The sequence below is a fragment of the Anabas testudineus genome, chromosome 4 (assembly GCF_900324465.2).
Source record: "Anabas testudineus chromosome 4, fAnaTes1.2, whole genome shotgun sequence".
Lineage (NCBI taxonomy): Eukaryota > Metazoa > Chordata > Actinopteri > Anabantiformes > Anabantidae > Anabas > Anabas testudineus.
In genome coordinates, this window is record NC_046613.1 from 16,350,118 (window position 1) to 16,363,150 (window position 13,033).

The following is a 13,033-nucleotide window of genomic DNA, read 5'->3' on the forward strand; positions in this document are numbered from 1 at the left end:
TAAAACATAATGGGACACCATAAAATGTTCACTTGCCCTCAACTGCCACATATTGTATCAGTGCTAGAGATGGAGTAACAGTTCCCTCTAAACTGTTGGAGGTCTGATGTGCATGATAATGTAATCAAAGGAGAAGTTGTCATCCTGAGCCTTCAAACAGGTGCGTCCCTGTTTCACTTTGCCCTCTCCCTACACGGCTACACTGATTACAAGGAACAAACACAAACTTATTATTATTATTTCCCACTCAGTGTCAGTAATTTCCAATCTATGCAAATATGTTCTTTAGGTGTCGGGGAGGGTGAATTTTTAAGCCAGCTGTGTTCTGTGTGACACGCCAAAGAAGAATTTAAACATACAAAAAAAAAAAAAGATGAGCAGAGTGAGGTCGAACAAAAAGAGCTCATCAAAAAGGTAGCGAGAGCAAGAGAACTGTGTCTGTGTGAATAATGGCAACACTGCGTTTTTTCAAACCTTAACAAAGGCGTGTAGTCCTTTGGAAAACTGAACATGTACATGAACTGCTCACAAATTGTGAAGACCCCAGGGTCAAGGACACCTTGAGTGTAAGGAAATGAATTCCCAAACGCTGAAAAAGCCACTTAAGCAAGAATGCAGTGCAGATTTATTTTACAGTGTTAAGGGTCAGCTCTCCGCAGCTCTGCGTTATTGGTGTGTTGTCTATGACTCAGGGACAGTTCTTCATGCTCTGAAGAAGCCATGGATGAAGAAAGGAAATAGAAAGGGAAAAGAGAAAAGCCAGGAAATGTTAGCTAAGAGATGTCCTCTTTGATGGTCAGATTATATTATGAAGTGAAAGTTAAGAAATAGAAATTAGAAGGCAAAGACAATGACCTTGTAGATTCAGTCAAAGCCGCAAGAGGGAAATGAAAAGATGAAGTACGTTTGTATTCATCAAACACGGAAACTCTTCAAATTCATTCAGTCCACACACAGAGGAGACAGTCTGTGAGATTAACTTTGGCATACTGTGGTTACATTTTCTTTTCACTTTCTATTTGACCGTATCATATGTATCCACAGAAAAGGTACAATGTATGTTCTACTCAAATGCTGCTTTTAAAGCATTTCAGTTAGATCAGAGGTAAGACGTCTGCGGCCTGAAATATGACTGGGCTACAAGGTAAATCCTGTCTTCACTGTCTTTTTAAAGTATCTGAAAGTGTGAAATAAACCTCAATTTCAAGAAAGTACTGTATCTTAAAACAGTACAGGTGCACTATCACCTGTGCACAAAGGTACATAGATGCTAACCCTATTTACATACACAAAGAGCCCCATTTGACCAAGAGTGATTTTCAGGACTTTCATCTCATCCATTAAATTGTATCTCTCCGTCCCTCGCCACAGTTCTGGTGTATCTAAATGGTAATAATGCAGCATCTCAATAACACATTTCCTCACTCCTTCATTGCATATTGTTGGTTGCATATGGTTTTTCTTCTCTTTTTCGCCCTACTACAGATACTGCTTGGGGCCCCACAAAGCCCTGGCCAGCAGCTTTGTCAGGATGCTAAATGGAGGGCCGTGAGTTTAAAAACTTAAAGAGGCAGTGAAATATTAGCCAATGTGAGTGAGGAATGAGTGGCTGAGAACCGCGGCGTGTCAGTGTTTAATGGTCGGACTCAGATGCATATAAGTTAGTCCAAGCATGAAGGGCAGTGGGACGCTCGCGTGGAAACGATGTCCCCTCCCCACCTTCCCATCCCTCTTCCCATCCACAGACACACGTTCGCACACATACACATACGTACTCTTACACCCCGCACACCTTTTAAGCAGGGAGCCCATCAGAAACTTGTCATTTCTCTCATTCACTCCAACAGCCTTGAGACAGAATGCAGACTTACCTCTGTGTTGTACACCCCATATATCAGGAAGATGAACAGGCCCTGCAAACACAAAGAAAGAGAGCGAGAGACAGAAAGGGGGGTATGGGGGGGGGAGAGAGAGAGAGAAAGCAGAGGAGGACAAAGTTGTTACAGTTGTTTTCTCTCTTACCCACTCATAAGAAAGAGAAAGATCAAAAGTAATGAGTGGAGTGATGTGGACGGGCTAGGTTGAGCCGTACTCTGTCCAAGCTTTGCAGCGTCGGTACTGACAGAGCAAGCAGGACCTGGAGGAGTACAACTTTCCAAACTGGGCCACCTCAGTAAGGCTCGACTTGCATTTGTTTCAACTACTATACTTGTGCATTCCAGCTCCCAATAAGCCATCAAAGGCTCAAACCCAAGGTTTCACACAGCTTCATCGAAATAGAAAATCTCAAGTGCCCGTGCTGTCAGACACAGAAACACACGCATACAACTGACTGCCAACAAGCTCACACACGGCGTTCACGCATTCACGAACATACTCATCCAACAGACGCAAAGAGCCATAAATTAGGAGAAAACAAATACAGCAAGAACACAAACACATCTTTAAAGACACACATTTGCACATATGTACACACACACTCACTCATATGCACATACAGAGTGCAACTCAGGCCAGACGAGACAATCAAGGAAATCCACTGGAGGAAAGCAGAGAAATAGAGAGACAGAGGGAGCATAATGAAAAAATGACACATAAAAGAAGATATTTCATGTTCACAAAACTCTACGACTAGTATCCAGGGTCCAAGAATGCCATGCCCTTGGATGCATAAAGGCTGCACTTTTGGTCACAGAAAAACAGCTATTTTTCATTCCAATCCATTGTGACATCCATTGAATGTACAAGTTGTGCATTCGCCTTCAGGCCATAATGTTATCCTGTTGCTTCAATGGAAACAGTGAGAACAACATTCTCAGAGCACCGACTGAACTGTGCCACAAAAGATGTACCAAGAAAAATGAAAAGGCAGATGAAATCCTATAAATTTCAAGGCTGACAGATACAGTAGATTCTTTGATAAGCCCACTTTATGGTGATGTGGGTCTAGCTAGCACACATAGACACAAAAAAAAAAAAACATTTACAAGTACATCTCTCCCTTTTCACTGCTCAGAGTGCATCTGCCTTGCTTCATCTTTAAATGAGAGTAAGGACACAACCTGAGGACTGGCAGGCACAACCCGCATCAATCAAGTTGAGTTTGGAGCGTCCAATTTTTGCCAGCGGGAGATCGCGATGCATCACATTGACAACATGATTTGGAGGCCCATTCAGAGTGACAGGCCGACGACGTCAACCTCTAGCCCAAGCTACTGCCCATTCACCTCCTACTGGCCACTGTCCTGTCCTCCAGGGAGCTGCCCTGTCTTTTAGGCTGTCAGGTGACAGCATGGGACATCTATCGTCTTTAAAATAACAAACGCTGAAGACAAAGAGTGAGGAGGAATTTTGGGATGAGTTCTGCGACCTGCAATTCTATCTCTACATTTGTATTGTTTAATTGTATGTAATGTTGGTACAAAGAAATTTGACAGATTAAATAAAACAATTAAAAATTGGTTAGTGTAGTGGTAACATCAACGCCTCCCATGTGGGAGACTGGGGTTCAAATCCCAGCTATGGCTACCTCCAGTAGGGGTCCTTAGGCAAGACCTCCTCACGCTGCCCTGCCTACCCTTGTAACTTGTAATGACTTGTAAGTCGCTTTGGATAAAAGCGTCTGCTAAATGACTGTATTGTAAAAACAATTATGACGCTGAAGGGAATTTTTTTTTAACTGCATACACCAAGTGCTAGTAAAACTTATCATGTGGTTCATACTTTAGTCATCTACTTCCATGTCAAGCAGCTATTTGCAGTTCAATGTGTTCAGCGGTACCACAGTAGATGTAAACTAAATACCAAGTCTAAAGGTTACACCCATTCATGGTGCATAGCTGACAGAACAAAAAATATTCCAGCTGTAAAACCTATCTTGATGTTCCTCACACATGCTTTTAGTCCCACATAGCATGCACACCAGCAAGGACCTCTATTTGCACCTCTCTGCTCCAAGCATACAGAATGGAGGATAAAATAAAAATAATCGAACAACTCTTCTACACTTGTTTTGACAGAATTTTGACTTCACAATATTCTTAGAACTTCTTCTTTTGCTGCAATTTTCTATGGTAATAAATTTCTTGGGCTAATTTCAGGATCACGTTGGAGTAATGCCAAAACTCCTTCACAGTATGATATAGTACAGAAGAAAATAACTACGTAACAAATGTTTCGCTGCAAAGTCTACAGAAAAAAGTGCATTATGTGGTGAAAGATGTGTTAATATTCCAATATGTGGGTAGGTAACATTATCTTTTTACGTGTAATCTTTTAAACTTGAGTCAATCTCAGCAGGGAGGCCTCCATTATATCAGAACAAACTTAGACAAAATGTCCAGAAAAGAGTAACCCTTCTCTGTTGTTGGCTTCATTATCATTTTTAATATCATATTATGCCACTGAAATGTTTAAAGTCACATCAAACTACTTGAAGAAGACAACAGCATCCTGATCATTGCAGTGCTATAATTATAAAGTGTGCTTACTAATAGATGGAGTAAGGATACTGAAAGGTACTTAAGCTATTGAATTAATGTAATTATAATCACAAGATATGAGTTATTGACAATTCAAAAGCACAAGTAAGGTAATATACTGTATATATTGTTTATCTTGAATGAAACACACTGTTATCATTTACTGTTACACACACACACAAACACACACACACGCCCACGTATACAATAAAAGACAGTGGGTGGCTAATGTGCAACACATAGCCTATTGTATTGCACTGTAATTGCAATTTCCAACGTATTGTTGCAATTTGATTATCATGTTTTTGATCATTCCTCTTATTTGTAATCAATCTTTTGTTGTGTAGCGAACAAAGTGGGGAGAACACGCCGTGCACATTAGGAAAAATGATCTATTAAAATATAATTGAGTTAAAAATAAGTGGCGGCATAACAATAATGATGGATTGTTTAAAATGTTAATTCATTAATATTCCCACTAAAAACAAACAGAGATGAAAAATGGGGCACATTATTTAAATGCATGTGTGCTTTTCTAAACCCATTCCTGTTTCTTTTGAACTCAGCTGCAAATGCAACAAATTTATTCAAAGAATGAAGACAGTTGCTTTCAAAGTATTGCTATACTGTACATCAAACAGGAGCATGAATTAATTAGCATCGAGCTAATTAGGGAACAATTGTATGTTTAAAAAGTTAAAGCTAACAAACACTGTATTTGACCAAAAACATTATCACCCCAGAGAAAAGTACGATGTTGCAACGCAAGACACAGAATAGCATTTGTTTAAATGAACCACGGAGTTCCTCCTTATTAGATACTGAGAGCTTTTGGTGAAGAAAGTAAAAAAGGAAATAAACAAAGTCGGAGATTGATTTACTTTCAAAAACTCAAATCAGTTACAAAAGATGCTGCGGTTCTAGTCACCACATTTTTTTTTGCTACTTTGTGATGCTGACATCCTACTTTTGGAAGTCACTCTTCCTAAAAACATCAATATGGTGCATTAAACGTTTGAGGTGACCCATTAACTACTGGTAATAACGTAACAGTGTTTTCTCAGTGTTTGCGAGTCTACTTTATAGTCAACACATGTGGAAATGTAGAATTACATTTTTAAAAAAGCTTATTTTGCTTAGATGTTACGAGCTACATGTTTTATTGAAGAGGATCTTAGCTTGTTTCGATTGGCTGGTCCTGTATCATTAGGTAAGATGCTGTTTGACATGGCATTTTCAGTTAATTGAATAGGTGGCCACTGCACACTGCATTAGCACTATGTAAAAGGCCGTATTTCCTCTTTATTTTGTGACAATAAGCAAAAATGCATTTTAATTTCACTAGGGGAATTCACCGTACCCGTTTACACACGCTCCCCTGCACAACAAACACCAACAAATACACACCCTCAGTGTCGGCCCCTCCACGTTTTTTCCCGTGTTACAAATTATAACACATTTTCTGTGAACAATGGCTCTGTATTTGCCCCCGCCTCCGTAACGTTTCAACACCCTTATTTCCCATCTCAATCAACCTCTCAAAAGTTAGGGAATGTGGCGCTGGCAGGTAAAAGAGAACAGCAAGTTTATGACATTGTCCTTGGGAAACAAATTTCACTGACTGTCTTGGAAAAGAGAGGAGCCCAAGACGGGCAGGGCCGCTTTCACTTTCTTGCTGAAATGCATTGCCACTGTCATGTTAGCGGTCCTGTGTGTATGAGCATGTGTGGTGGTGGGAGGGGGGTAAAAAGTTAAAATGAGGTGTGATGACTTTTATGGAATACCTGTTTCCATTTGTATATTAAATGTATTAAATTGATTCATTTGATGTATTAAATCATCAGCTATTAATCAAATGTCTTGAATGTCCCTCCAGTAGTGCAGACTGAAGGTAATTTTTCATTAACACTGAGCCCTTTGCTTCGTCAATGAGAAATGTTAATGAAATAACTTTAGACATGGTTGCAGAGAAGTCCCTACATCTTCATTGGATTTGTTTCATTTATAGTATAATTTACAGTATACTGACTAACCAGAACGTAGATAGGCCTTTAGTCTTCCAATGTAAAGAGTCAGTGTTTACAGTGTGCATCCCAAACATTTTGTTAATTAAGTTAATCACTATTAGATTAGATTCAAACCTCAGGCCACTAAAGACATAACCAGTACGAGGTGGTCTTTGTTAATGCACATCTGTAGTAAAAATACATTCAAAAACAAAGGTTTCAGCTTCACATTGCCTTGTAGGACAAATAAATAAAGTTTATAAAAACATACAATGGTAGAAATTACCATAATCTGGGGAAGTCTACGACTCCATAAATTAAGTTACTCTAAAGTAAGTACTAAAGAAAGAAAAAAGAATTCCCTCCATTTGCTAAAGGTGGCCAGCTTGAGAAAGTTTCACTCCATCTCCAAAGTTAGTTTAAAAAAAACATACAGAAACCTTTCATAAATAAGATATCTGTGTTTGGTTACTTTCTTAAGAGTAATTGTAAACCGCATATTCCACATAGTTTTTAGAAAAACTTTAGGCACTGGTATTGCTCAATGTCAAAAATGATTTATACTTTTCCTACCCTACATCAAAAATCAAAATACTAGATACTTTTCACAAATGGCATCTTTCAAACGGACTGCCAGCTTTCTCTTAGGTAGCTGAAGACCGCAAGCTCCACAACTTTTTAGAGAATTCCAGGCTTCAGTGTTACCCAATGCCAAAAGTGAGAGCTATGTGAACAAGTTGGACCCTACGTCAAATATCCCAGCCTAAATTCAAACACACAGAGACACTTTTCACAAATAGAGCTATCTGCATCCCCACTTGGCAAAAAAGGGGAGGAAAAATTCTGCCCTCACACCTGGTAATCATTACGGAAATGAGAGACAGAAGAGGTTAAAACGCTGTGATGGGGGAAAAAGAAAAGAAATTCACACTTCTGCGCTGGGACTTGCTAATGTCTCTGACCCCTCCACGCATAAACAGTTTAATTAAGATGTATACATAACTTTCACTTTAACTGCTGATGGCATGTCAAATCAAAGTGTCTGTCAGTGCTGTTAAACAGGGAGTTGATACTTTGCAGGTCCTCGGTTCAAATTCAGTTCTGTGTAACTGCTCCAGCTGGCCAGAGGAGCTGGCAAGAAGACGTAAAGGCAGAAAGACAGCCAGGTAGACAGGCAGCCTGCCACTCTGTCAGTTTGATGAGGTAAACAAGTCTCAGTAGAACCTTTGTAACACCCAGATAAGCAGGAGCAGTGACTTTAAAATAAAACACAAAGCAAACATATAAGAACGCAAAATAACTTTTTATTCACTATAACCATTTGTTTAAACCTCACGCAAATGGTCCAATTCAACAAATACTCACGAAAAAAGCTGCATATCTCGTTTTTTCCACTAAAACTGCTAAGACTAAAACAAATGTTAAGAACAGTGAGTTATCTTATGGCTATCAGTGGAATTTGATAATCTATCATCCTCAATAAAAGGATAGTTGGTGTTAGGACTAGAACTTTTTTTTTTTTTCAATGAAACTAATTTGTACAAGAGAAAAATAAAACTATGACTTCGTTTTTAACTTTTGCATTTTGGGTCCCAAAATTTGTGCATTAAAATTTTAAAGTACTAGTAAAACTGATATATCCAATGCAGACAAATGCAACTGGCTTCATTTAAGTTTTGATTTTTTTTTATATCCTTTCAAACAATGGACTGGTTCTGATGACCATCCAGGATCATTAAACTCGTAATTCTCTTTATGAGGGTGGGGTTAGTTGTAAAAGTTGTCTTCCTGTTTCCATTCTAATGTACATTATTAGTAAAAGTGGATCAGTCATTCTTTGAGAAGAGCTATTAAGACTTGTCCTGTTTCTTTCCCACACACACACACACACACACATACCCACACCCAGTCATTTGGGCTGTCACATTGAGGAGGGGACCCCCAAGTCAGTCTGCCTCTAAAGGCTGTATAACACACACACACACACACACACAAATGGACACACACTGAGGTCGGCACTAACACCAGGACTGGTGTGTGATGGCTCAGGAGAGGAGCGAGAGTTATTAGCTTAGCCCTGAACCACCTACTTAATATAGGGGCCGGCGGTGATCGCTAACAGAGCCTGGCAGAGGTGACAGCTTTTGGCCCTGCTTGAGGAAATCCAATTGAAAAGCAGCCAAGAGGAACAACAAGCCCGAAACAGATGTTGCTCACTACCACTGGCGCAACATGGGTACACACAAGCCATCGGCAACAAACCGCGATGGCACATCTGACACACAAACACACCGTTCAGCGGTCACAGAGTGGATTGCACACACATATACTGTGGAGCCACATGAAAATATAACCGTCAATAAACACAAAAGTGAAGACCTTTGCAGTTTCCCTTTTTTGCATAGCTATTGCTATTTTTAGAATCTGACATTCATCCTAACTTTTGTGTTATTGACGTTTTAACCCAAACTTCCCTTGTTTTTAATATTAAAAAAATACAAAAGTCCTCTTTTAAATAAAGAGTACACCTACTGAGCTCTAAAGCCACTTCTAAAAACTGAATTTCCACCGGTGCTGTCAGTTTAACCATGGTTCTAAAAAACAACCATGGTCATATGTGTTTAACAATTCAGTTAAGCACTATATTAAAAGTTTAAAATAAAATAAAATAATGCAATTCACATAAAATCCAGCATTCCTAGTGCCGCCCAACGAATAACTCACAAATGCAAACAAACGTGAGATATTTCCAACATAATTAAAGATCCATAAGATAAGATAAGATAAGATCTTTTCTTTTACAGTGGAGCACAAGACACTGAGGGGAACCAAACACAAAACACTTCCAACCGAAGAACAGACCCTTCCAACAACCCCATCTCTGCTCTAACATCTTAGGCAGGGCATCTGAATGAAAACACAACACGCAGCCCCCTGCTCCAATATAAAATGAGCTACCTCAGTCATAATAACATTCATACATTTTTTTCATATTACTACAACTGCAAAAGAGCAAAGAAGAATAGGCGGAGAGAGAGAGACAGAGAGTGGGTGTGTGCTAAAATCAATTGTGACATATCTTTATTGCCAGTCAATGACAAATGACGGCACATTTGCCATTGCTCTAGCACTGTGTCAGTGTGTGTCATATTGATTTTACATCAGATGGACAAATGTTATTGATGAAGAGACCAAGTAACAGATGAGCACTCTATTTCAGTTGTTTTAACGTTTAAATAAACCAGAATGATAGAGAGTGAGGGGTGATGCCTCTGTTGGTTCTGTCCATTATTAATAAACTTGGATTTATTTGTTCATTTTCTTTAAAATTAACTCAGTCTTACACAAACTTGTGGCAGCTGTGAGACTAATATGGGTGAGTAACTGCACTGTGAACCTCATCTCGCCACACACATGTGGTAATGTGATGGAGGGTGGTAAAGCAAGCATGAGAAACAGAACGAACTGTAAACAAACTAGCTTTTAAACAAGACAATTTATGGTTGTGTGTCTTAGGTGCCAAGCAAAATACAGCCATGGAAAACTGATACAAACTTTTAACACATGGGTCAGAGCAGCCTTTGAACTGGTGAGCGAAAGCACGCTACCAATGCAGAGAGCTGTTTAATTAAAAAAATAAAATAAAATCAGGCCTTTCTGGAGCAGCCCCTTGTCAAATTGCATGTGATCCCACTGTCAATCTTCCAGGGTGTTTTCTCATTGCATAGTTTTCCACTGACAGAAAGGAAAAAATGTTGGAAGAGCACTAGTGCTATGAAACAGTGACTGGGACTGGGTTTGGTTTACAGGAACTATACACATTGACGCACATAGATTAATACACTTGCATATTTACACATACAATGCTGTATTTCACATTAGGTGCTCAGGTTACTGACATATGTACTGTACATAGACGTGAATACCATATCGGTATAACAATTTATATAGATACATTTTTAAAAACAGACATTTTAAAAATGTCTATCCACAAAAATGTCTGCACCATGCACACTTACACATTGCTGTTCATTTTGCAGCTTACATAGGCCCTAAACCATCTTAAGAATAATTCATTTTAAATAATGAAGGCCCTGAATTTACCAGGCAAACCAGTATACTTACATTATTTACAAAGAGGCAATTCACCCCAGGCCAACTGGTGTAAAGTCCAAAATGTGTTCCTAAATTTGGGGTATGACAGAAATGTGCACATTGAGGGTGCTAATTGCTAATCTGGTTGCACACATTACTTAATTATTGACAACTTGTACTGTTGTTCTTGCACTGTCTTACACAGCAGGTTTTCCAGGCAATACACACAGGCTTCCAAGGTTGGTTAGAAATTTCAACAGAGCCTTAGTTTATCATTTTTCCCATGTAAGCAGACCTAACTTGTGGAAACAAATTTGTGGAACAATGTTTTTTGCATAAAATGTGTACACTTTGCTGGGGGAACAATATTTGCCCTTGGTGTGCTCTTTTTTGAGATGGTGTGCAGTGTGTCCAGGTATTCATATGCATAAGTTTCCTAGGCATGAAAACAAGTCACCTGACAGATGCATGTGCATACACACATGCACATATCTTACGCACACGCGGTGACGTTTTGAACAAAACACCTAAAATTGCACAGCTGACAAGACTGTGTTGCAGTGCCCTTGACTAACAATGACAAATGGATGCAATATGCAAAGTCTGAACAAGTTGCTTTTGGGTACAAAACAGGAAAAAGATTGCTGCAGGCTCCATTACGGGACGCGGTTGCTCTTCTGTTTCCCAGCTGAGGTGAGCCGAGTTGAGGTTAATGGCATGTGTCAAGATCAAGAAGTGTGTAGGTGAGTGTGTGTGATGTGTGTCCATACAGGCATGGGAGGGGAGGAATCAGACACAGAGACAAAATATATTTCACTTACTTAGGCATGTGAATCGTCAGTAGTGGTCTTGTGCCTTTTCACTGTACTGCATCTATGGCCTTGTATTTGTTAGGGATGTAACTGCTCATGGATACATTACTTGGATATGAAGAAATAATGTGAGTTAAACAAATACAAATTATTTCTGAATGTGAGCAGTAATACATCCTACAGTGAGTGTGCCTGTCACATTTTTTAAATATATTTGCAATAGATAATTAAAACCAGAAAAAGTTACCAAACACATTTGAATCCTTAATATCCGCACAATGCCTCTGTCTCCTTTTTTGAGAAACGAAAGATCCTTAAGTGACGCAATATATATAAAAAAAGGTTAATTCAAATAAGTAAGGACTTTAAAATTAAAATTAACTACTCTGTAAATAGGAAAGTCCAATTATGATAATCTACTATTTCAGAGAGCATCTGAAATAACATTGCATCTGAGTACGTGTGAGTATCATGTGCAGGTCATACAGGCTTCTGCGTCTGTGTACTTGTGCCTACATAAACCCACTTCTATGTGTCTCTGTGTCTGTGCATTTGTCTGTGTGTGCGCGCATCTGAATGTGCATCCGCGTACATGTGCATCCGCGTACATGTGTGCTACAGCACCACCTTGGTGGCAAGGTGTATCCATCATGATAAACCGGCAGACTCGGCAACTGTCACATGCAATCACACTTCACTACGGTTCGCAGGACTTCAAAGTGAAAATGAATGGTAGTTCATCGACATGAAGACTTCATATATCTTCGTTTTTTTTTTTTTCTTTTTCTCCTGCTTTTATTCTTTGGAAGAGACTCGTCTCTTTTCTCCGAGCCCCGTTTTATTGGGACGATCACAGATTTTGTCACTGTCTGAAATGCACAAGGAACACATGGATTTAGAGGGAAGAAATAAAATCCATGATCTTGAATCAGGTGGTGTAACTGTCACTTTCACTGAAATATTTTTAAGACTTTAAAACTTTTGACAGAAAAAAGGATTAAAGGGTTTAAAATATTAGAAGTTTGCTGTAGCCACATTTTCTTCACAGTTCCCCAAACAAATTACATTTAGATATGGAATAGAAAGCTTATTAAAAAATCGTAGTATACTTATAGAGAGGTAAATCTTTGTGTGACCACTGGAACCAGCTCAGCAGTGTGTCGTGATGCCACATCGACCGGATGAAGTTCTTTTGAATCATGTGATGTCAAAGGATTACATCGTATTTATTACCACCTGTTGAATTTAAATCTAATACTCGTATGTATTTATTCACATTTTAAGTTTAGGTCTTGCAGCCAATGCCAGAAGGCCTATGTGTTAACCGCAGCAAGCTTATGAGGCTAATAGTACATTAGTATAATGTATATATATGGACAGTACAACCCAGTGCCAAAGCAACCCCTACTCCTCATCAGGCAGTGAATCCACACTATTATAATAGGGAGCTAACAGGGAGTAAATAAATGATAGTGAGAGATTTATAATGTGAAAGTATCACACAAATATATATAAGCAGCTGATAACAGTAATATTAACCAAAAAATTTAAAATATCTGTTAATCTTATTAGTGAAGTTCAGTATCCACATTTAGGTGGCAGCTTCTTATTTTAGTTGGTGCGAACATCTGTATAATTA

General features: G+C 38.9%; 1 protein-coding gene across 1 annotated transcript in view; it reads right to left on the reverse strand.

Annotated features, from left to right (window-relative positions):
* LOC113152702 (adhesion G-protein coupled receptor D2) overlaps window positions 1-13,033 on the reverse strand; it is a 73,578-nt gene that overhangs the window by 35,545 nt on the left and 25,000 nt on the right. The window contains 1 exon segment of the mRNA XM_033325957.1: window positions 1,872-1,913. Within this exon segment, the coding sequence (XP_033181848.1) occupies window positions 1,872-1,913 (42 nt within the window).